Source organism: Tachypleus tridentatus, chromosome 1, assembly GCF_004210375.1.
Source record: "Tachypleus tridentatus isolate NWPU-2018 chromosome 1, ASM421037v1, whole genome shotgun sequence".
Taxonomy (NCBI): Eukaryota; Metazoa; Arthropoda; class Merostomata; order Xiphosura; family Limulidae; genus Tachypleus; species Tachypleus tridentatus.
In genome coordinates this window covers 160,140,662-160,167,039 of record NC_134825.1, presented here as the reverse complement: position 1 = coordinate 160,167,039, position 26,378 = coordinate 160,140,662, and the positions used below count along the sequence as shown (strand labels likewise).

Below are 26,378 nucleotides of genomic sequence, written 5' to 3'. Positions count from 1 at the left end.
GAAGGTTATATTACATATTCTTTGGAACAATGCACACATGCAAGCAGATATTATATTGTAAGCTCTATGATACAATCTAGTAAAAGGGTTAAAACATATTTTTAATTCAACCTTTACATTTTTCTATGTTTTGCAACACTGATTTTAATTATTTTTCATGTGTTTATATTTTGTTAACAATATAATACTGTCATTTGATCACACTTGCAACAAAAGTATGTCAGACACTAGATCCATTTAACATTTTTACCAAAATACAAAAAATAATAATGTACACAGTAAATTATTTAAGTTTATTAAATAAATATTACTATCTAGGAAGAAGTTTGAAAAAGGTAACATAAACACTCACTTGAGTGTTTGAAGTGCAACTGTGGTGTCATATTTTTTCTCAGCACTAGGAAGCTTTTCAAATGATGTCAAACATGGATGCTTTTTTAAAACATCATCTCTGACCTGTGAAAAAATATTAACATTTATTCACAGGTTAGCTTTAAAGTGTTCACTATGTAGATCCCTAACATTGGCTGTTTAGTATATACAAATAGTAGTTACATTGTATTTTACAAAAAGGTACTTTAACATACTCTCATGTTTCACTTTATCTTTAAATTGTGATGTACAGCATAAACCTATTTGATATAGATATGCTAAAAAATTAATGAAGTACTAAGTCTAATTAATATTTCATAATCATGTTTACCTGTATATCTAATACTAGCTTCCAAATAAATATATTTAATGTAAAGTAAAAAATAAAGAGTAATTTCCTCCATGTTTCCTAAATGTTTCTAAGACTTATATAATAAATATATTTCATAGTATCAATTATCAAACATTCTACACACTTGATATATGTTTTATACTAGCATCACAGTTCATTTATTTAATTATATATAAGTATATTTATGTACATAGGATAATGATAAACAATAATTATAAGACTGTATTAAAAAGTCAATACTGACCTCTCCGTACGTCCAGTAGCTGTCAATTTTATTCATGGCCCACACCTCATGAATATTCTCTGCAAGTTTATCTCTGACATTTTCAATGTATGCAGGAAGATTTACCTAGAGAGACAGAAAAGTTAAAACTGCTTCATCTTATAACCACACAAAAAATGCAATGGTTACTTTAAGGTAAGGTACAGATATTTAAAGAGGTCATATTAATTATGAGTGTTTTTTTTTTTTTCAATAAACCAGTTATGGTTGGCTTTGTTCCTATTACACCACTAACATTTAACAGAAATACTAACATGAAGAAGATACTATGAGTAAACTGAACATTTCTTACAGTATCAGTATAACAATGTTACATATTGCCCCTGGCCAACTTTTAAACATCTTCCATGCCCAGTGGCAGAGCTACAGGGGTGGCATCTGTACACCCAATTTTTCTTTCCTCTTACTTTGCCCCACCAAAATTTAATCCTACACACACAGAGTAAATGCACTGTGTATGACAAGAAATGCATGCACACTACCACTTTACAATATTTTTTTTTTTGTATGCTAGAAGTCAACCAGATATAAACTAGAACAACAGGTATTCCCTTTAACCCTACTATTTTATACTCACAATACTACTACACTGAATAATAATTTATTTAACTAATAATGCTTGGAACAGCATTATTTGTCAGTTTATTTTAAAAGGACTTGTTATAAACCCAACCCCTCCAAAAGTAAATTTCTAGACATGCTAAATTGGTAAAAAAACCTTATGATCCTTTCAAGGGCTGTGAGTACACTGAAGCATCAAAACTCAATACAAAATACATTTTGAAAAAACAGCACTGGCTCAGTGTAGTTTAGCACAAATATGTGACGGAACTTCCAAAGCCCTTTAAAATTACGTGGAAGTATAAAAATGACTTGTTTTGTCCAAAAAATATGTCTTGTCCTTCCCATCCATTTTGGGTACAAGCATCACCACTATATATATGTTATTTTGTTTCACTTTTAACAATTCTAATCATCTTTCTATTTTTTTATAGGTCATTCATACTGGTATTTGTTAAAATAATTACACATTCAATCCCTATGAGGGTGTTTTGCTCTCTCTGTTCACTTCTTTTTTTAACATACACTTCTTGTTATAACTTCTTAATTATTATACGATAATAATTTCAGAACTTTCTGTAAATATAAAATGCATAAGAATTTTACAAATCTCTACTCACTTGTCCTGTAAGACATTAGTTATATAAGAAATATTTATGAAACTTACCCCAGAAGTGTCTACTGGTATAGGTACAAAAGCTGTATCGTCTAACTCCAATGCTGGACCATACAAAATTCCTTTATTAACTTCTCCAAACTGAAAACATGGCTCTACTGTCAATATCTGTTGTGGGAGCAAGGACTCCACTAAAGGTGAATGTCCATTTGGAGGTCCATAGCGTAGTCGACCCTGGTCTCCCCCAAACATGAAACGACAACTAACAAAGACAATATTTTCATCAAATCTGTCAACACAAAACCAGATTCTAGTATATTAGAATTACTACAAACATTAAAGTACAAACAAAAATTACTTTGTAACTGTGTAAAAAACACATATAGCACATTTAGGCTAAAACAATTTGTTGACAGTTACATCAATTCTTCATAAATATTAAATAGGTATGTTTCAATGAGTAACCATTTATTATTGAAGAACATCAAATTTAAAAGTTAAAGATAAGTTTAGATGTAACAATGTCTTTAACCATGTTCATATTTCATTATTTATTTCAAAAATCTTGCTGAAAATTTAATAACACACACATACAAAAAAATAATACATATCAACAATACATATCGACAATGTAGATAAACAATTCTGAAGTGTAATACATATTTCCACAATTCCCTAAGTTAGTATAAATTTCCACTGTACTCTTTCTAACAAATTATTATAACTAACATGCATGTGGAAGTGTGTGTGTTTGTTGTAGTAATTTGTTAGAAAGAGTACAGTAGAAATTTATACTAACTTAGGGAATTGTGGAAATATTTGTTACACTTTGGAATTGTTTATATATTGTTATTAAATACACTTAGACAGAAATGGAAAAAAAGTTAAAACATAGACAGGAAGAAATACAAATTATAAATACCTGAGCCTGGCTGAGAAGCTGATAACAGGATAAAACATTCCATCTGTGTTAAAGTTCTTGAAACAACCTTTCACTTTCACACCATTTACAGTAAACGTAATAATGGGTATATTCAAATCGAGGATACAACCAATCACATCGCCTTTTTGAATGTAAGGGCTGTTGATCTGACGAACCAAATTATGCCGTCCAGCTTTAAGAGAGCATTTTTGCAGTATGTAAAAATATTACACAAATAAGTGTTGTACAAAAATGTCTTCTATAATCATATTCTTACTAGTTAAGTATAGACCTAATACTATTAGCACAGAACTCCATAATTACAGCAAGTTAATGAAGTTTTTACAATATTATACATCATTAATTCTTATGAAAACATGATATATGAAATAAGATCAGTGTTCCCTCTTACTTTCCACATATAGAGATATGCTACAAACCCCCTTCGTGACTAACTTTATAGAATACAAACAAGATGTTGGTGTACAGTAGTCTAGCTGCAGCCAACAAATTACATTTAATCAATCAAAGGTATGGTTTTACTTGTAGTAGATAAAACTGAAATTAATATTGTTTTGATTACTTTCTATGCAAAATTAAACAATGAAAGTGATGTTGAAGTACAAGTTATTATGAAAATTAATGTCTCATAATGAAAATAATATTGTTTTCTAACTGGTTTTTCCTAAATTATAGCATAAGCAAATTCTTATTTTTTAGCATGTGCACATCTTAATGTGTTTTACCACTTTCACATTCAAAACGCACTGTATACAAACCTACATATCATTTTCATAAGTTTTAAATATAATTCTGCAGGAGTGTTACTAATGTTATACCTGTGAAATGCTGAAGTCAGTCGAACTCAGACTCTGATGTTATTGTTGTGTAAAATAAAAAACATTTTTGTCCATTATGCAGTTTTCAAGCTGTATTTGAATAATTTATACAACCTCCTAAATACATATCTAAGTTGTTTATTCCAAGTATCCTTATATATTGTACTGTAATTTCTCTACACTAACATGAATTTTGAGAAATCAACAATGTAGGGGTTATACAACATGTTGATAATTGTGATTTCAAATCCACAATACCATGTTAAGTGGCCCTCTGTACAAGGTCAAGTCAAGAACATTTTTATTCTTCTGTACCCCTGCATACAGGATTAATCAACACTTCTGAGTTACAACTTATTGTGGAAGTCACTGTTCTACACCACTCTAAAGCTCTTGTCCACAGATGTGCACACGACAGTTTTTAAATTAATGAGCCTGTACTGCTACAGGCAACACCTCCATAATTTTTCATTATAAAGATTACTTTGCATTGTTAGCCTAGTTAAGAATAACCTAAACCTGAAATCATCAAATCTTGTAAGATATCACTAGGTTTATGGTTCAAAACATCAACTATAGCAAGGGTACCCAAATAATGAAACAATTCATTCTAATCTTTATAATATAGAATGAAAGAACAGTATATTTAATTAGCTACTCTCGTTACCAGGTTTATTTTTAGTTCTGATTTAAGTAGATAGTTGCCGTAATTAACATACAATCACATCAGTATAATAAATCACTTCATTTGATTTATATGTATAATCAAACAAGTTTTTAAGCTATACATATATTAAACCAATCATTGTACCAGTCTTACATGCATTTCCCTTAACATAAATAATCAAATACAATTGTCACAGATTTACCTAAGACGTTAAGCCATGATCAATCCTCTCATTAAGTTATCATTATTATTAATGTTTTTGAATACACAAGAGCCTTAAAATGTATTTTACCTGTCCACATGTGAGCTCCATCAAAACCAAAAGAGTATAAATCATCTCCAACTCCATTACCACCCCACTTGGAACCTCCACCAGGATAAGGTACATAACCCATGCTGTTTGCCCAACCAACCCGGAAATGAGGCTCTAAATGAGTAACCTTCTCCATGTGGTCAACCATTGCTTCAAAATACCATTTTCGAAACATTACAGAACCGTCCACCTTCCCAACATAAATGCTTGGATGCATACTAAAACAGAAGCAAGCCCAAGATGTAATAAAATGTTGAGTTAAATGTTTAAAATAATACTTCCTCATAATTTAAACACTCTAAGTAAATAAGTTATGGCAGTAATTTAGTTTTGACATCATCATACACAGATGGAGTAATTTAATATCCTGGAAGACAGAGAAACTTAAATACTTTATTTTATTACAAAGCAAAGAAACAAGGAGGAAATATATAAACATTTTAACTGTACCTCAAAAGATGTAATAATGTATTGCTCTACACGTGTATTTAGAATACTCAAAGTTCAATTAAGTTCATCCCATGCTGAAACATCATATAAAAGCCAATACTGAACTCCATTTTCAATTACACAAGCAAAAGAGAACATCCTGAAGAGGATCAGCCAGTTTATTGCAGTTTAACTCCAAAATACATGCTGGTTCCTATTATAAGTGGGATGAAGTGTCTTGTTCAAAGACAAGATATGGAGTGAGCAAGCCTCAAACTCATAGCCTTTTGACTATAAAACCTAAGCACTAGCCACATAGGCAGTTTCTGGGCATGTGTACTTCAAAGCACATAAAAAACTGTGTTAGTGTTACTTCAAATTAAGTTGTTTTAAAAATAATAAAAATACACAGGTCAGGATTATTCAGCAAATAAAAAACAAATTAGCAGTTCTCATGAAAAAAAAATGTACAAATTTATCTAACAAAAGATATCAAATTCTTTCTATGTCAAAGTCATTACTTCATCAGCTTTATGCTACTAAGTAATGGTTCTTAAACTGATCCACAAATACTTTATATTCTATTTCCCTTTATTTCTGTTACATATATTTCAACACTCAGTTTTTTTTACATATTTAACTTTCATTCACATATTAGACATAATTATAGGTGGCACATTTACAGTAAAAATTAAAATATTCAAATATGTCTAAAACCCACAACACACAACTTATTTATTTATTCATTTCACCCACATTTCTTTGAAGAATAAGAAATAATAATAGCAAATTTCCATTGAAACAATTCAATGTAATATGCTAAAAATAGTGATAAATAATTATAAAATGTGCAGATGACCCAATCCCTTGAATCACAGCATATCTGCAATGTGATTGTCTAGTGGGCTGTATACAATCGTTTTTTTTTAACATTACTTATGTTGTTTCAATAAAGAAGATTACTTGACATTTATTTTTATAGAAAGAAGGCCAACTGCAATGTAATTTTGACAAAAGATGTTTGGATTAAGATACCATTGGTGCACCCAAAGCAACAGAACACTTACATTTGCTGAATGCTGCAAGGATTTTTTTTCTTCATTAGATTACTGAACACAAGAAAAGACAACTACCAAAATGAGTGCTTTTTTTTGGCTTTTTCAATTCCATAAAAAGTGTTAAAGGGGAGATATTTAATTCAATTTATTAATAAGTTTTTCAGATTGACCATGCAGCACATACACAAATTTACAGATAGCTGTTGATATCAATATGAAATTTTAGAATTTGTATGAAATGAATAATTTTTTCCTTAATGTACTCTAAAAAAAATTGATACATAACTGTATTTTCTATGGTTAATTGTTTAATTGTTAAATACAAAACATAATAAACAGACATTTAGCTGTTATGTATATACAGATTATCTCACCTAGTTACATGATCAACAAGCCGTGTTTGAAGTAACAAGTTCTTTCCTGGTAACAAATTATCACATATATTGTTCTGACTGCTTCGCACTGCAACTCCATTACCCACACACAATGAACAGAGAACATCTAAGACCTAAATGAAAGCAGCTCTTATTTCAACTGTTTTCAAATTATTGTTTATTGGAAACTAAATGCAATATTCTAAGCAATATTATTTATGAAGTTACTGTTTAAAGATAATAATAAATTTTTTCAGCAAAGTCAACAACAAAATATATATATATATAAAACTACTGTTTATTATCCCTGCTTTTTAAAACCTATGAATAACAAAATTCAGATAAAGAAAAATAGTGATTCTTGCAATACAGTGCAGATTCTGTTGATACTGTGTAAAATCTGAGATTACAAAGATGATATTAATATCTGTTTTACAACTGAATTATTAATGTGAAATAAACATTTGCTATTCGTAAGTAGATGGTTATTTCTAACTAAACCTAAGAAAATATAATAATGCAAATAAAAATTAAATAAACAAGTCTGTACATTTTGTCATAACCATATACCATAAGAACAGTGCTTTAAGACAACAAAACATTCCCTTATCTATGGTTTAGATTCGTTTATTTGAAGTTTAGCACAAAGCTATACAATAGGTTGTCTGTGTTGTGCCCACCACAGGTGTCAAAAACCAGTTTCTAGCATTGTAAGTCTGCAGATGTAGCACTGTGTCACTGAGAAGTTAGATGTGATTGACTTACTTTTTAATATAATGGGATTTATTTGAGAGTAACCCAGTTATGATGCATGAAAGTTATTTTATATGAATAAAAAATAATAATCTTAATAGTAATTTCAATGACCAGTTATCAACACACAAAATATTCTACTTTACAATCACTTAAATACGTTTTATATGTTGTTTTATTCTAAAGACGTTAAGAGAGAAGAGAAACTCAGTCTTATTCATGCAAATTTTTTACATGCCTCATAAGAACACAGACGTATTATCTGTTAACAGCTTTGTATTACTTATGTTTTTCAAGCCTAAACAGCCTTAGAACTGTTACTTACTTTTGGATCTCGTCCATGTTTCTCTAATAAAGATATAATGACTTTGATATGTTCTTCTTTCATCATATTTAATGCTTCAGGACTGTCTATCAACACACAGTGTAACACATCCAGCATACCTAGAATAAATTTTAGTGAAAACAGTTCTTTAGTACCTATAAATTAGTTGAACTTGCAGAAGCTAAACTACCATATTACTATGTGATGAGATTGTGTTAAAACAAGTCACCTTTACTACAGACAATTTTATTTTCACCATATACATGGTAAAGCCAATAAACTTGGTGTTTTTTTTTGGTCAATCACTGATGCAACATTTGAAACTATTAAAGATATGTTGGAATTTCTGTCATGACACCATATATGATGTAAAATCACCTGCTAACTGCAATAAATAACTATTAAAGATAAAATTTCAATTTCAGACACAACATTTATCCCTCTTCTTCTGCATAATTATAAACAATATTTTTTTATCAGCTAAATCATAACTAAATGCTACTTCTACTAAGCCTTAAAATGATATCAAACTACACTGTAAGTATTTCCCACTGTAAAACAGTCTACATGGTAGTGCAGGTAGTATTGCATAAACATTACTCAAAAACACGTTACTTACATAAGGTGACCTAGTGAAATATCTAATTCGCTTACCTGTACCTTCAGATGCTTGCTGGCTTCCTAACCTGCTGAATAACCAGTCTAATCTGTTGGACTGAGCAAACTGGGCACAGTTGGTGTGGTTTCCTCTGATAATTGCAGCTGTATTGTAAACAGTTAGAATATGATATGTTTTGTAATAATAATACACTGTGGTAAAAAAATAATCATATTACTAATATCTACTAAATAAATATTAAGCTGCACATAGGAGACAGTAATTCATTGTCTGTATGTTATATTAAATAATAACTCCTACAGTGAATTATTTACACATAGCATTTCTACAGCTCAAGTTACATGCATATTTCTAAAGCAAAAATAATTATTCATACCTAAAAGTTGGTATAAATATCCAGAAATTGCTTCCCAGTTTTGGCCACCCTCCTCTCCAACTAAAGCAACAAAGTATCCTTTAGAAGTGATAACATTAATCTTGTCAATTGTCTCCAGAATTAGATTTAGGATACCCTATGTAAGAGAAACAGAATTATATGTTTCCCTGCAATAAAACAGGAATTTAAAAAAAAAACATTTTTTTTATCTATAATACACCTCAGGTAGTATGCCCTAGTGTGAGTGTTTCAAATTTATATTTGAAAATTTGATGGTTCAAAGATGTATTCTTGAATGAGACACTACCAAAATGTGTCTCTGTCCACTCATTTATAAAATGGTACCAAGCTGGATGTTAACCTATTATGGATTAGTGTCCCATCAAGAGAAAATTTAAAAATATTCTTATCCACTTGTAACACAGGAAACTGGGTCAAAGCACCAAACTTATATATATTCTAGTCTAACTGATATAAAGTCATACTCTGACATATGTGGATACATAATTGTGCTGGAAATATTTAACTAAAGTGTACCATTGAATCTACTGTTGTCACAGATTTTTATTCTAATCAACTTTATTTTTATTTAATGGTAAATGAAATACCTATATATTTTGTGTGTATATATATATATACACACCCACAAACAACCATTGTGAACTATGTAATTAATTCAATTTCTGTTTTGGGTGCTGGTATATAAAAGACTTTTTAATACTAGAAATAGATGACCTTATGACATCAAATTTGTTATTTTTCTTCACTTGGACTCTCAACATTTTGCATTACGGCCTCTTTAGCAGTATTACACTAAAACATGAATTGTAACTGACAGTATAAAGCTTCAAAGTTTTGAATTGTGTTTTAGTGGAATATGTGAAAGCTGTGAAGTTAAATGTTGAGTGTCCAGCTAATGAAAAATAACAAATTTGGTGTCATAAAGTCATTTATTTCTTGTATCATCAATAATATACACATTCCTATCTTTATGCATATGTACACACAAAAACATCATCAATTTTATATAAATATATCATTAGATATGCATGAATATACTTCAGTGTCAGTTTCTTCTGAATGTTATGATTTAAATAGCTTATTTAGCACAGGTGTTTTATACAGTTATAGTATATATATATATATATACTGTGATTTATATACATTTTGTGTACACACACACACATACATACATACAAACATCATCAAATATACATATGTACACACACTTATACAATCATCAAAACCTGACATGTATATATACATCCACACACATACATACGAAATATTAGTAAAAAACAATTTCAGAACTTATTTTGTCTTTTAACTTCTTGCACCCTAGTACTTCTCTTTTAAAAAGGAATCAGTTGTTGTGTCCCATGGATGACATGCCTGGACTATAATTCTGAAGATTCAATGTTTATGTCTCATTGCTGCAAAAGTGCCCTACACATTTTAGGGCCACTGGGTATTATAAAAAAGACTGTCTAATACAAATATTCTGTTAAGCAAGATTAGCTCAAGCATTAATAGTGGATGCTGCTGACTAACTGCATTTTCTCTAGTCTGTTAGTTCAAATATAAAAATGGCTAAAGGCAGATATTCCCTTTTAATACATTTTCTAGAAATTCTAAAACAAACAAACTATCTGAACAAATAGCAAACAAACTTTTAAGATCCCACATGAAATATGAAAATGTTAGTGACTTTTCTCTATCTATTGTTAGTTTTCAGACAGGAAGTAACATTCTAAGAAAAATATAAAATAGAATATTCTAAGGATTCATCTAGTTGGTAAAACTTATTAATCTATTCTTTCTTTTCTCTAAAATTGAAATTAGTAAAATTAAATTATTATGAATTTCTAATTAGTCATTACTCTGAAAAACATTTGTGGAATCTTCACCTATAAGTTGTTCTTCAAGATTCTTGGAATATTTCTTACAACTGTTTATGTAACGTCACAACTGTTTATGCAACACCAATAATTACCTCTTCCTGAAACAGGTCCTGCCTATTTCTTAGTGCTTTGAGTTTAGTTTGCTTTTCTTCATGTTCTACAAAGTTAAACAACAATAAGATCACACATAAACTTGTGTCATTTTTACTGTGAATATCTTTTCACACATCTATCATGAACTTATAAAACTCATTGAGCAACTCAACGTTTCTAGAAACTTAAAGAAAAAGTATTAATGTGGCTTTTTGTTCAATACCACAGTTTATCAGGGACAGAAGAGTTATAATGTTGAAAGCATAATTTAAAAATTAAAGAAATTAAAAAAAACATTAGGTATAAAAGTACAAACATGCAAAAACATATTTGGTGAAAAAATAGCTTTTTTAATAAAAAAAAAGAGAACGAGAAAACATATTAAAATATCTAACAATGCCTGTTAAGGAACAATTATAATTAATTAAAAGCACTCATAATTTGGCATTAAGTCTTTGAGCCATATATTCCTTTTTATTTATTTTTAATAGTATTTCTAAGTATTATATTTCAAACAATTTTTTTTTCAAACTGTCTTTTAACATTCTTGCACTGTTCTTTTACACTGTTACTATTAACACTTGTAATATTAGCAGTATTTATTAATAATCAAAAACCATTGTTAAAACACCTTCAAAGTTTTATAATTTAACCAGCTTTACAAATATTTTATAACCTTTGTGAATATTGTAAGCATATCATGCATTTTATACTCTCATAATTCAATAGTTTTTTCAGAATTTGCTAGTTAATCTGATGTGTACAATTTTCACATAACACACAGTTGAGAAAGTCAAGTTGTTTTATTCTTTGTCATTCTTTTGAGGTGGCATGTGGACTGCCCACTATCTATAAATATGTGTAATTATACATGCATTTATGCATTTTACTTGGAACAGTTAATAGTTCAACTTTATTACTATTTCAACATGTAGATGTAAAAATAAATACATAACACAAATAAAATAAAGTGAAATTAGCTTTAAAATTAATAAAACTAACCAATATCTTCTTCAGGCTGAGCAAAATAGTTTATTAAATCTTCTAAGCACATTATCATTTTGTTTTGACTGGCTTCAGTAAACACAGAGCAGTGGTGTTTTGCCTTTAAAGAATCCAAACCCCTGAAAAAAAAATTTATGCATGCTTATAAAGATAATATACTTTAGAATCATGAACTTTCTACTGTTTATTCTAAATACATGAAGTGGTTTTTAACATGTAAATAAATTCTGAATAAGAAATTATTTAAGTGAGTCTTCTAATATTTTTTGGGAGATCAAAAGCATGTATCACTTTACGTACAAATGTTCAGTTTCATAGTTTTATAGGCGTTTTTTGTATTTTCTACAATTACATATAAGGGAAGTAACTTTTCATGTTCTAAAATAACCTTTGATTGCTACTGAATTTATTTAATTTCTGCCCAAGGAACAGTTACTCCAGCTAGTATATCATAAAAGGGTAAACATACAGAATTGTTACTGATGTGAACTACACCCTGAATTAATCTTAAAAACTGCTAAATCAAACTGAAAGGGAAATCATATATATATATAATTCAACCAAATGTTTTCAATTGTTTATACTACTAGTAAGTCAAGAAAAATGTTGATTTATTTGTAATATTTTAAACAGAAGAAAAGCTACAGAAACAAACTACCTTATGAAGACATATTAGATGTACTCAGGTAAATGATAACAAGCTTCATCACAAAGTTAACTGAACTGCTTATCTAAGAAATGCCTTTTTTCTCTAAAAAAGAAACAAAAATATATTTTTACATAATAAACTTATTAAACAAAGCTCCACATTTTCGAATAACTCGAGCAGTTCGAGACTCTTCTTCTTGTGACCTGCTAAATTCCAGACCATCATCCATCTTGCCTTCCTCAGACATTATGGCCTATAAAATATCAAAACTTTATTGATCTTCCATACGATCTTCTATCTGTAGATCAATTAATTTATTTATAAACAGTTTTTTAGGGCATAAAACACAACAAAAAAGAATTACTTAGAATATTTTACTCTACTATCTAAAAATCAGATTTTAGGGATCAAATACTCAAAAGACTCATACTACAAAAATATAGTAATAATTTTAGTTCACTATAGAAGAGCATGTTATTGAAATAGTATATAAATCAATTCTATATTTTTCAGTTTTAACAAGGTTCTACTAAGCAAACACAATTCCACAACTGAAAGTTAATCTTAATAAATTAAACAAACAGATCAATGCTTACATTTTACAGATGCACCACATTTGCTGGTCTAATAAGTCATTATTTAATTTATGAAACTATACCTTAATCCATCTTAGTCATATTTTATTAAATATTAATTTATCCTTCCCTTCATTCTATTAGAGGTTCGGTTTGTACTAGCCAGCACTAGAATTACCCCTACATAAACATATATTCTCAATTCCAATTACATCGATAAAAATAAAATGAAATTTGGTTACTTTTTATATCACACACACACACTCTTAACATGCTTACAAGTTCACTTCAAGCATTTTGAGATAAAACTTTAGGTTTATACATAAAGTTAACCTATAAATTAATTTCATTTTCTTAAACAGTAATAAAGGAATAAATATGCAGCTACTGGAAAAGCTGACAGAGAGAAAGAGTACTCACAAATTAAATTTGATGAACAGAAACAGAAGCTAGAACAGTAGTAATGATATATTCATAAAATAGTAGTATGTAATGTATAATACACAAACCTGCTTTTCTTCAACTTTTCCAATTCCTCTTTTCTTTGTTTCATAAGTCTGTAAAAACATATAAAGAATTCATTATTTAACTTTCACTACTAATGTTATGAAACTTTAAGAAATACACACACACAAAAACTATATTGTAAAAACTTACATAATGTCTATATTTTATTCAAGAAGAAGTATTTTTAAAAAGTTATACTATAAGAAGCACTTTGTGAATATTTAATAATGTCTTATTTACATAATTTCTGAAGATTTCAGAAAACTTACTTTTATAAATTTTAATCATATAGTTTATGTATAATTAATTTCTATAAATATCATGTCTCATCTATAACTCTCCATTAAGTTAAACCAAACCAATTTTATGTACAGTCTATTTGAACTTAAATATACACAACCAAACATTACAAACATCATTAAATTTTTACAGCTATCTTTCAACAAAACATTTAAAGATATATATATATATATATAAGTTACTATACTACATCTCAATATGACTAACCATTCTATTGAAATAAACTAATTCAAGAACAAAAAGTAATACACCTTAATTTATACACAAGTATGTAACTGCATAAATAAACAGTTAATAAAACCAGTTATTTATATATGAAGGAAATAGACTTAAACAAAAGTATAATGTCAAAAAAATATGTCTAACCATACTACATGACTATTTATAATTCCCTCATTGTAACAAGTTTTGAATAATCTGAAACAATGTTTCAAAGTAAAAAACTATTAAAAGATGAATCTTGTATAATAGCCAATGGCTTGTATTAAAAATTATACAAATAGTTCAGTATCAGTAATATTACTTATGTTTTGATACCATACTTCAGACTTGACACATGTTTTGGAAGCTAACCTTGTATGAAAGCCAGAGGCCTGTTTCCAAATGCTGTATGAAGACTGTTGTATCACCATATTTTATCAGTGGTGACCCTATACATTCCTCTTCTTTGTCATCAATAATGACCTTCTTATCATCCTACACAAAAGAAACTTTTTTTTGTAATTATTACAGTTCTTATTGTGACATTCAATCTGTAACAAACACTTATATCAGTGAATGAAAATAATTTTATGACAGCTTTTCTAACACCAATAAAACCATCACCTTCCACTGTATCTATTCCTGCATCTAACTTTTTTTAACTACAGTATACATATCAGAGATTTCTTGTTTGTTTGTATTTTAAGTATATACCTTGATTAATCTAACATTGAAATCATGATTTTAGGCTATGTGCTTCTATTACTTATTTTACAGTTTGTAGTTTACTTTGGTTTGTCTCAAGCAGAAAGCGGTTGCTGCTACAGAGGCTTCTTCTCTGGATACCAGACACACTTCTCGGTTGTCTTTAAATGCTAAGTACTGTCCTGTTGTGATGTGATGAATCCTCAGAGCATAACCCCAGTTTATGAAACCTCCAGACCACCTAAAAAAGTTAAATATGTAAATAGTAATTGTAATGAACGGAAAATTTCAACATTATAATTTCACCGATAAACTACATTATTTTTCTGAAAATATTACTACCATATAACAAAACATAATGTTTCGGGACAACGTGGGACCTATTAGTTCATCTTGACTGTCCCACACATTAAACTAAATTAACTTAAAAACAAACAAACTTAACACCAGCTTGATGAAATAATAATCAGTGATGTCAAGAAAACCCACTTGTAGAGATATATATGCAAAATGGCTCGTTTGGGTTGAGAAAATATTTTACATAGAAGAGCAAAGAAGGTCGAAACGTTGTTCGCTCTTCTATGTAAAATATTTTCTCAACCCAAACGAGCCGTTTTTGCATATATGTTTAACACCAGCTTATTAATATATTCATCAAACCTTTTCTTAAACTCATTTAAATTTACTCATCTCAAGGCAACCCATTCCAAAGGCCAACCAGTCTGTTAGAGAAATAAAACTGTCTTAGCTGAAGATGACTCCTACCCTGACAAAATCTATATTTGTGTCCCCTTGTCCGACTATTCTTACTGTTAAATACGAAAAAAAAAAGATGATGCATCAGCAGCATTAATTCTCTTTACAATCTTAAACACCTCAATCAGATCCCCTCTAAATTTTCTTGTTTCAAGAAAAAACAATTTCAGAGATTTCAGCCTCTCTTCATATGATAACACCTCCATCTCAGGTAACTTTCTGGTAACCCTCCTCTGAACCATTTCCAACAAGTTGTTGTCTTTCATAAAGTAAAGAGCCCATGACTGAACACAATATTCCAAATGCGACCTAATCAGTGACCTGTACAATGAAATTATAACCTCATAGTACAGATAAAAGTAATTACTAAGTGTTAACTATTATAAACTCTTCAGTATGTTTAACTTGCCCTTTTATTGGTAATGGAAAGTTAATAATGGGAATTTATATATCTACATATCTACACAGTACAGAATAAATCTAATTCTTAAATAATCTGTATCAGAAACTTTAACCTTAAAATAATATATCCATATAATACCTTTAATGATGATAGAACTGTTTAATTGGAGAAATAGATTTAAATAAATAGTTTTAAACATAAATTTTAAAGTCAGTCAAACTAAGCTGGTAAAATAATCTTACAAAATGTCAAATTTGTCCTGATTTGAAAATAATCTGTCTAAAAAAAGAAAAACTTTATTTTTTATATAAAGCACAGAGTATATTTATTAGATTTTGCAATTTTGTTGGAGAAAAGCTGTCTACTTAAAGCTGTAGCAACTTAGTAAGGACAGCATTGGCCTTAAAATATTTGCAATATTAGTCACAGAAGATTGTTTTTCATATATTTCAGGTTGCTACAAATTTGCAATCATACATCTAATACAAAGAAACTGTACAGCTATATATATTATCATATTACTTGGAATGACAAAGCCACTTGTAATAAGTAAAACAGGAATGCAATATAACTAGGTGGTATGTTATCGGCTGGGTTATCTTGGTAAAATAAGCATTGATCTTGAGAAATCAGTTTGAACCACTTGTCTGGATTGCCACAACTGATGGAACCAAACATTTATGTCATAAATTAATATAATGTTTAGCTGCAGTTACATAACAAAAATAATTAGTATAATGCGAAAGACAAACAGATCAGTGTTGAAACTTAAATGAAAAACTTAAAATTATAATGTCAAGTAAAGTCTGAAAAACAAAGGTATGTTGATGAAATAAAACAGTTATAATATAAACTGGAAAATTTTAGTTATGATATTAAACTGAAAGCATTTAGTAGTAGTAATAATAATAAATAGTTAAAATATAGTGACTTTTAAATGAAGAAAATAGAAAAGAAACAGTAAAGTATGTATTAGACTGTTGAACTTCCAATTTTACACATTACATCCAGTGAACTCAGTGTGTTACATACATCTTGAATTACTTGAAATGTTTCCCTGATGCAATAACAGATATTGGTAAGTGTAGCTGAACATGGGGTATAAAACATATCCTTGACATATCCTCATGGCCACTAGTACAGTGGCACCAAGTGTGTGCTGTAATCATGACATCCAGAGAAATGGTCCTACATAGTCAATATAGTGCATCAGTGGTACATTGTTCAGAGCCTCAGAAATACAAAACAAGATGGTGCTCCAACTTGCTGAAATAAAAACATTCCAATAACACCCACAGCTTCCAAGTATAGGAAGAAAGAGTTATCCACCATATTTAAAGTGCAAGTCCATTACTGTTTCCTCTTGTAAAAAGAACAGTAAATCTTTGTTGTGAAACAGTTTACCAAATATTTGTTTTCAGACATTTCTAAGTACAGTGTAGTTTCCCTTCTCCTCACATTTTACAGTTGTATTTCTTGATTATTCTGTATAAATGGAATCTTGCTCCATTAGATATCATAACACAATCAAGAAAAGTACAACTCTCAGACGTTCAGTCAAGAAACAAGGTACTCAATGTGAATGTAGTTTCACTGTTCTCTTTGAGTAGATAAAAATAAAGAAATCATGGCAGGTATTCTGATTTACATTTAGCATATCAAGAAGAGATGCAAAGCAATCGAGGGAGCTCAGAAAAGACCTCTTTGACCTACTTGTGAAGTTAGATTTAACTGGGCTAGTGATTTATGGCTAATTTGAGTAGATACATTATCACATAAAATTTATACATGTAAAAGTTCTGTAATCTCTGTATATTAAGCAATAGAAACCCTCCTCATAGGATTTCTTAGGCTACAATGAAAGGTTCCAATTACTTTATCACACTGTTTACACTTACACCGGGTCATCTAGTGCTTCTCTTAAGATGTACAAACCCTGTAATTGTGAATTACTCACTTGTATTGACAGAAATTCTTGGAACTGGTGTTAACATGACAACAATAAACTAGACATCAACTAACAACAAAACAGTCTGCATTTTTTTACCGAATAATCACCATTTTTGTATTACCTGTTGAAAAAATATTACATCTTGGTCCACAACATGTCTTTATCCTATTCTTTGATAGACTGTTTAGGCAGATTATTCTATAAAGTTTCATCATGTCTTTATCCTTCTGTTTGTCAGAATAACTATATTTTAATGTGTACATCTATTGGAAGATGCCATGTACTGTGATACAATATTTGCTCTCTCAACATTTAATCTTTTAATCTCATACTTTGGACCAAAAACATAATAAATAATCTACAGAATATAATACTTTTATTTTGTAATATTTATTTTTAATTTTAGCTTTCTCAAAAACCTTCACTTTTGATTTTTAATTTTCTATGCATCTTCATAATATTGTCTTTTAAATAATGCCTATGCATGTTTCATTTATATTAAAACAAAACATTAAAGCCTACTTTGTTCGGACCAATTCCAATCTCCATAAAGACCTTGCCTGGCTGAGAACTGCACCACCTTCATATACAACCATACTGTAAAAACAGTATACCAATTTAACCCAAAAACTCAAAACATATATATATATATACACACACAGAGACATATGCTCAGAAATGAAAAGAGGACTGCTTAATTGTAAAATAGGTTCTGGCAAACAAGAATATTAAAGTCTACATATATTGGTTATACAAACTTTCTGCAGTGAGCATTGAGATAGAATTCAGTACATACCATTTTTAGCATATTTTCAGCACAAAAAAACATATTATTTACTGTTTAAGTTTAAAACATAAAAAAGAAGATTTGAAATTATAGCATAATTATTTAAATTGTTTATTATTCTTGAGGAGTAAACAATAACTTTGCTTTGAACTAATAAATTATATATTAAAACAAGGAAAATTAATTGTTACCAGAATAATTTAGTTACCATTCTAATAAGCTAACTCTAATACATGACATCTAAGTAGTAATATTAAGGTAAAGATAAGTGTAATTTTACTGGTATTCAAAAAAAACTTATTAATTTCTAATTATTTATTAATGAAAGCATTGGTTACAGTAAAGGAATGTTTTGGTTTTTCGTTTTTTATGAACTTACTTCTGTCCTGGAGCTTCTGACCATGTAGGAGGAATAGTCAGGCATTCATCTCCTCCATGAAAAAACCTGAGAACTTCACCTCCAAACACATAACCTATCAAATTCATAGTGTGTAATTAATAACATTCACCTTTTGTTTATACATATACAGAAATAAAATTACAGTAAATTTTTCAAAGTCAACGATTTATACTCTAAGTTTATGACAGAAAACTTTTAATTCAGATAGTCAAAAAAGCTAATGTTATAAAAGCTGAATACAAGTTCTATAGACCTCATAATTTACATGTTCTTCTGTTTACATTACGTACATTTTACTAATTTATTAGCTAAGCCCTATGCAATAGGCTGTTGCCTAGTATTGACAAACACGACTGCTACAAGCAGAAAGTCATTTTACACTGTTTTAAAACACCAACCTAAATGGCACCAAATTAGAATCAGTTAGATATCTACTGACTTCTACAGGTTTAAAAACATAAGGCTAACGTTAAGTTAATGTTACATTAGTAGGCCTAAATTATTAAAAACTACTAATGTTAAGCCTATTCTACTATTCACACATCAGAATTATACCAAGTGAAATACAATATAAGTGAAATACAAATGTAATTAACCTTACCACAACTATTACAGGTCTGACAAACCGGCCTACAGAAAATTACTCACCCCACTAACCTGGCAAACAGGCCTACACCAAACAAATATACCGATTATTTCTTTTAATCCACAATTTTTTCATAGTTTAATTCTTACAGTAATAATCACGTTATTTTCTAGATTTATCTTAATTCTAACTTTATAAATTTAATTTACTTTTTGTTTATTACAATAAACGTAAATTAAGCCATAAATGAAATATATAAACGAAGTATACTGTATAGGCCTAGTCACAAACCAAGGGAGAAGTTAAATTACAAAATAAATTATTTCTCTGCTTCTCTACACTAAATTTTTATCACATGACACTTGGCCATGAAATATTAATGTTATTAAACAATCCTTGAATCTGACGTTACGAGATAAACTTACCAACATTTTTGGCTTTACTCGACCCAGTTCCAAATGGTGCTACTGACCAATGGGTAAGGTGAAAACTTGCATTTACTATGGTCTTTTCATCTTCTCTTGCTGTATGCTGTAATTATTTAGAAATATTTTAATGTGATGAAAAAGAATATTTGTGTAAATATTTACTTACAAAAAAAGTAATAATGTTTCACAATTGTTTATAAAAGGGAAGTTAAAGACAATTATTTTTTTCGTCATCATTGACAGTTATTTTTTCGATAAGACCAAACATTTTTGATGCCAACTTTAAGCATATATCTGAAATAGGCATATTATTATAAAAGTTTACCATTATGTTTTTAAAACAAATATGAGTATGTACACAAACCCACAAATATAAACATTTAAATAGACATTACTTTTCATTTTTCTTAACTCAGAAAGCGACAAACATACTGTATAGACAATGTTATTCACAAATGTTTCAGTTTCACCCCCATGGTTTAATTAAACTAAAGAATGCTTAATAATTTACATATCAGAAAATGCTAATATAACTGATACTAAAATCTGGTTAAGAAGTTAACACATATGACAACCAACAAAAGTTGTAATGTTTTCAAACGAGACCCAAAACTCAAGCACTTTGAGATACCCCACTGTTCTTCTTCCGGATAATAAAGGGTTATGTTTAATTAGAGTAATCAAATATATAGGTACGGATATAGACGGCACGTTAACCAAATATTCAATTTGAGTCGGCCTTGAGAACTGGCCAATCATAATCTATAGTTATTTGTGCCAGGTAGTAATGTGTAGTGTCCCATATTGTACACAGTATTGAAATGTTCCAAGATTTTTTTTTATATTAAGAATTCTCAAAATATTTAAATTAGGCAAGTTTTACTTTCTATACTATCCTTGGTTCTGTAAACAAGTACGGCAAACGTACCTTTTAAAAAATCAAGTGACAAAGTAATTATGTATTGTAAGAAACAGTGCCTTGACTTTAAACTTCATAAAAGTAAACAAAGAAACAATATAAAAACGCTAGGAAAGAAATTTGATTAATAAATGCAGCTGGCACATAAGTTATATAAATCCATAGATACGTATGAGGTTTTGCAACTCTTAGTGATTGAGTAGCAAGTCTGAGGGCATATAACTCAAATATCCCATTAAGTACCTACCTGTATGTTCGACAAAAAACAAGCATTACATGTATAGTTCGAAAATCAAACAGCTGGGAGAAGGTTTAAGGTTCCTTGAATGTTAAGCTTTCTTTAAATTTTGAGAAAATATATTTCAGTTACAAGTGTTCCAGACATTTGCAGTTCACAGTTAAAGAGTGAACACTATATATCAATAGTATTAAAAGATAATATATTACATGTTAGAATGACAGAAAAGAAATTAAAAGTGTTTTTGTAACACATTATGGAAAGTAAAAACGAACGGCTCGGTATAAATTTTGTTTAAATATAGTTTTAAAATTCTGAGAAGCTCGTTTCTGTACGCTGAATTCTTCGCTAACCAACTGTAACAATAACGTACACTGTTTGTGCCATATTTCATAAGCTAGTCTTAGCTGCTAACCAAAGCTGAAAGCTACTGAGAGTAATGTTTTGTTCTCTTTGTTGAAGTTCTTACAATGTATATACATGTATGTATATACATAACACATTTAAACACTACAGTGTTCATAAACTTAAAGGTCAGACAGATTGAAAATCTGTATTGTTTTAAACACGCACAACACTTACTAGGTAACGTTCAGTAGCAACACTGACCAATATCAGATCGTCCCCTACTCTTACTTTTTCACCCTCTGATCGTTGCTTTGAAGCCGGATGGATTGTCCACCAACATGCCTCACCTAAGAAAGAGACAGTTGCTATCAAATATATGAAGTTTTACAAACATCAGCCTATTTCAAGTTTCATATTATACTCGCATGAATTTGTTTTTAATTTTGGTCAACAATATACTAACCGTTTCATACAAAACGATAGCATAAATGCTTAAAGCTACTGAAACTATATTCATACCTTCAGACGCATGTTCTCAAGTTTTATTGGATTATGTTGATTGTCCTTGAGACTCAATTTACGTGCTTACAGGACAACGTTGTTAACTATATGAGTGAATTTACAAACACAGATCAATAAATCCACAGAGCGGAAATATCTTGTTAATCGACAAACACCAGCAACCTAATTTGGCCCTCTATGATTTTCTATGTAGTATTTCTATTATTATTTTACAGTACACATTTCTGTCACAGCGAGTGTGCCTAACGAATCGTTCATGATATCTCATAAACCATCGAGCTTATTGCTGTTCTCACTTGATTCTATATAATAAGTTATTACTGTTCTCACTTGATTTTATATAATAAGTTATTACTGTTCTCACTTGATTCTATATAATAAGTTATTACTGTTCTCATATAATAAGTTATTACTGTTCTCACTTGATTCTATATAATAAGTTATTACTGTTCTCACTTGATTCTATATAATAAGTTATTACTGTTCTCACTTGATTTTATATAATAAGTTATTACTGTTCTCACTTGATTCTATATAATAAGTTATTACTGTTCTCACTTGATTCTATATAATAAGTTATTACTGTTCTCACTTGATTCTATATAATAAGTTATTACTGTTCTCACTTGATTCTATATAATAAGTTATTACTGTTCTCACTTGATTATATATAATAAGTAATTACTGTTCTCACTTGATTCTATATAATAAGTAATTACTGTTCTCACTTGTTTTGATATATAATAAGTTATTACTGTTCTCACTTGATTATATATAATAAGTTCTCACTGTTCTCACTTGATTATATATAATAAGTTATTACTGTTCTCACTTGATTATATATAATAAGTTAGTACTGTTCTCACTTGATTATATATAATAAGTTATTACTGTTCTCACTTGATTCTATATAATATGTTCTCACTGTTCTAACTTGATTATATATAATAAGTTAGTACTGTTCTCACTTGATTATATATAATAAGTTATTACTGTTCTCACTTGATTATATATAATAAGTTATTACTGTTCTCACTTGATTCTATATAATAAGTTATTACTGTTCTCACTTGATTATATATAATAAGTTATTACTGTTCTCACTTGATTCTATATAATAAGTTATTACTGTTCTCACTTGATTCTATATAATAAGTTATCACTGTTCTCACTTGATTATATATATCACTGTTCTCACTATTACTGTTCTCACTTGATTATATATAATATGTTCTCACTGTTCTAACTTGATTATATATAATAAGTTATCACTGTTCTCACTTGATTATATATAATAAGTTATTACTGTTCTCACTTGATTATATATAATATGTTCTCACTGTTCTCACTTGATTATATATAATATGTTCTCACTGTTCTCACTTGATTATATATAATAAGTTATTACTGTTCTCACTTGATTATATATATGTTCTCACTGTTCTAACTTGATTATATATAATAAGTTATTACTGTTCTCACTTGATTATATATAATATGTTCTCACTGTTCTAACTTGATTATATATAATAAGTTATTACTGTTCTCACTTGATTCTATATAATAAGTTATTACTGTTCTCACTTGATTATATATAATATGTTCTCACTGTTCTAACTTGATTATATATAATAAGTTATTACTGTTCTCACTTGATTATATATAATAAGTAATTACTGTTCTCACTTGATTCTATATAATAAGTAATTACTGTTCTCACTTGATTATATATAATAAGTTCTCACTGTTCTCACTTGATTATATATAATAAGTTATTACTGTTCTCACTTGATTCTATATAATAAGTTATTACTGTTCTCACTTGATTATATATAATAAGTTATTACTGTTCTCACTTGATTCTATATAATAAGTTATTACTGTTCTCACTTGATTCTATATAATAAGTTATCACTGTTCTCACTTGATTATATATAATAAGTTATTACTGTTCTCACTTCATTATATATAATAAGTTCTCACTGTTCTCACTTGATTCTATATAATAAGTTATTACTGTTCTCACTTGATTATATATAATAAGTTCTCACTGTTCTCACTTGATTCTATATAATAAGTTATTACTGTTCTCACTTGATTATATATAATATGTTCTCACTGTTCTAACTTGATTATATATAATAAGTTAGTACTGTTCTCACTTGATTCTATATAATAAGTTATTACTGTTCTCACTTGATTCTATATAATAAGTTATTACTGTTCTCACTTCATTATATATAATAAGTTATTACTGTTCTCACTTGATTCTATATAATAAGTTATTACTGTTCTCACTTGATTATATATAATAAGTTATTACTGTTCTCACTTGATTCTATATAATAAGTTATTACTGTTCTCACTTGATTATATATTATAAGTTATTACTGTTCTCACTTGATTCTATATAATAAGTTATCACTGTTCTCACTTGATTATATATAATAAGTTATTACTGTTCTCACTTGATTCTATATAATAAGTTATTACTGTTCTCACTTGATTCTATATAATAAGTATCCATCATGTCATTTAGCAATAATTATTCTCAAACCTTTTTTTTTTCATTTACAATTAATTCAACTGACAATGGAGTGAAACTGATTGGTTGGAATTGAGCACAATGACTTTTCACACTAGCCACTGTTGTCCCTCCCTCCCTTCGCAATGTTTAATATTCTCTTACTCCATTTTGGCCCCCCAGTAGCACAGTAAAATGTCTGCAAACTCATATCGCTAGAAACTAGGTTTCAATACCCGTTGTGGACAGAGCACAGATAGTCCATTGTATGTAGCTTTGTGCTACAAACCATAACTACCATGACCTAATCATTAGAAAGTCAATGCAGATCCTACTTCACTTTCTTTTTCGATTATCAATACTGTTATCTTCATCCTTGCGCGTCGAAATACTGAAGTATGACCAATTTATTAATTACTGTGTAAAGATATTGTGCAGCACATTTTACGTATATGAAATCAGTAAAAGTAGTTTAAAATTTAATCGAATATTATTTATTTGCAATTTGGATTATAATGTGTAATCTACATACATCGGAGGTCCATACTTGTCTTTCACGCATATTATGTTGTGTTATTATTGTTCATATGCATACTTATTTTTGTAGAATAATTATATGGATACACATGTGCGCAGTGTTTCACAGTATTTTAAAAATATTCATTGTGCAAGTTTTGGTTAGTAATATATACTTGGTTATTCTTAACTTCAGTTCGTCTCTTTTGCACTTTTTCCCTTACTGAGCTAAATGGTAGATATATATGAAGGATCTTTATACGCCATTAAGCTCCACATTATGATTTACACACACATATAAATGCGAGTGTCATTTATTACTAGAATGTAGTTTGTTCCATTGGAATACAGTAAAAATATATAAACATGTGTGTCATTTATTACAAGAATATAGTTTGTTAGATTGGAAAGCAGTAAAAATATATAAACGTGTGTGTCATTTATTACCAAAATATAGTTTGTTCGATTGGAATATAATAAAAATCGAACGGCTAACGTATTGATTGCATCATGCTGCTACTTATGACATTCTTCACTGGGAGACGGTAAAAGTCGTAAAGGCTGGAATACTGACCATGAAGCTATTTTAATGTTTTTTTCTTCTTTTGTTTTATATTTCTAGCTATAACGATAAAAACGTCCTCAGACTAAAATTTATTCAAATTTTGCAATACTAGATCAACATTTCAAGGTATTAGTGAACGAGTTTTATTTCAAACTCTAAAATAATATATTTTCTAAAACACTAATAATGTGTTAGATACCCTGGTTATCATAGCTGCTTGAAAATTTTATTGAATATTCTCAGACACTCATAGTTGTCACTAAATAATGAACAGCATTATCTTTCCACGTCTAGTCTTGCAAAAGCTTACTTTTGTAAAGAATGTTTGGTTTAACTAGTCTCTGGGGGGTTGAACTGTCTAAGCCCCTAATTCATTCTTTTTATATATATATAGATGTAAGATGTGTACTTTGGCCTACACGATATACATTTTCAATAGCGTAACTTAACCGCTCTGAAACTTATTATACTTTCGCATGGTAGAATTAGATTGATGCGTAGCCTCAATCGTTACCATAGCAACGAGCTCTTTCTGTTCAGTCGTGTCAGTCTCGTTCAAAACAAAGGTGCGTAACTGCATAGCAGGCACCTACGTGTAGTGCTGACATAAATATGGAGTAAATTCATAGAAGAAGCCACG

The 26,378-nt window shown here is 29.1% G+C and overlaps 1 protein-coding gene across 1 annotated transcript in view; it reads right to left on the bottom strand.

The window, feature by feature from the left end:
- LOC143229032 (ryanodine receptor-like) overlaps nt 1-26,378 on the bottom strand; it is a 243,367-nt gene that overhangs the window by 171,142 nt on the left and 45,847 nt on the right. Inside the window, 19 exon segments of the mRNA XM_076460689.1 lie at nt 353-456; nt 969-1,073; nt 2,236-2,446; nt 3,107-3,299; nt 4,905-5,143; nt 6,787-6,920; nt 7,865-7,983; nt 8,519-8,626; nt 8,860-8,995; nt 10,853-10,917; nt 11,856-11,977; nt 12,639-12,760; nt 13,592-13,639; nt 14,463-14,585; nt 14,880-15,036; nt 18,428-18,502; nt 19,072-19,165; nt 20,104-20,209; nt 21,846-21,958. Of these exon segments, the coding sequence (XP_076316804.1) occupies nt 353-456; nt 969-1,073; nt 2,236-2,446; nt 3,107-3,299; nt 4,905-5,143; nt 6,787-6,920; nt 7,865-7,983; nt 8,519-8,626; nt 8,860-8,995; nt 10,853-10,917; nt 11,856-11,977; nt 12,639-12,760; nt 13,592-13,639; nt 14,463-14,585; nt 14,880-15,036; nt 18,428-18,502; nt 19,072-19,165; nt 20,104-20,209; nt 21,846-21,958 (2,374 nt within the window).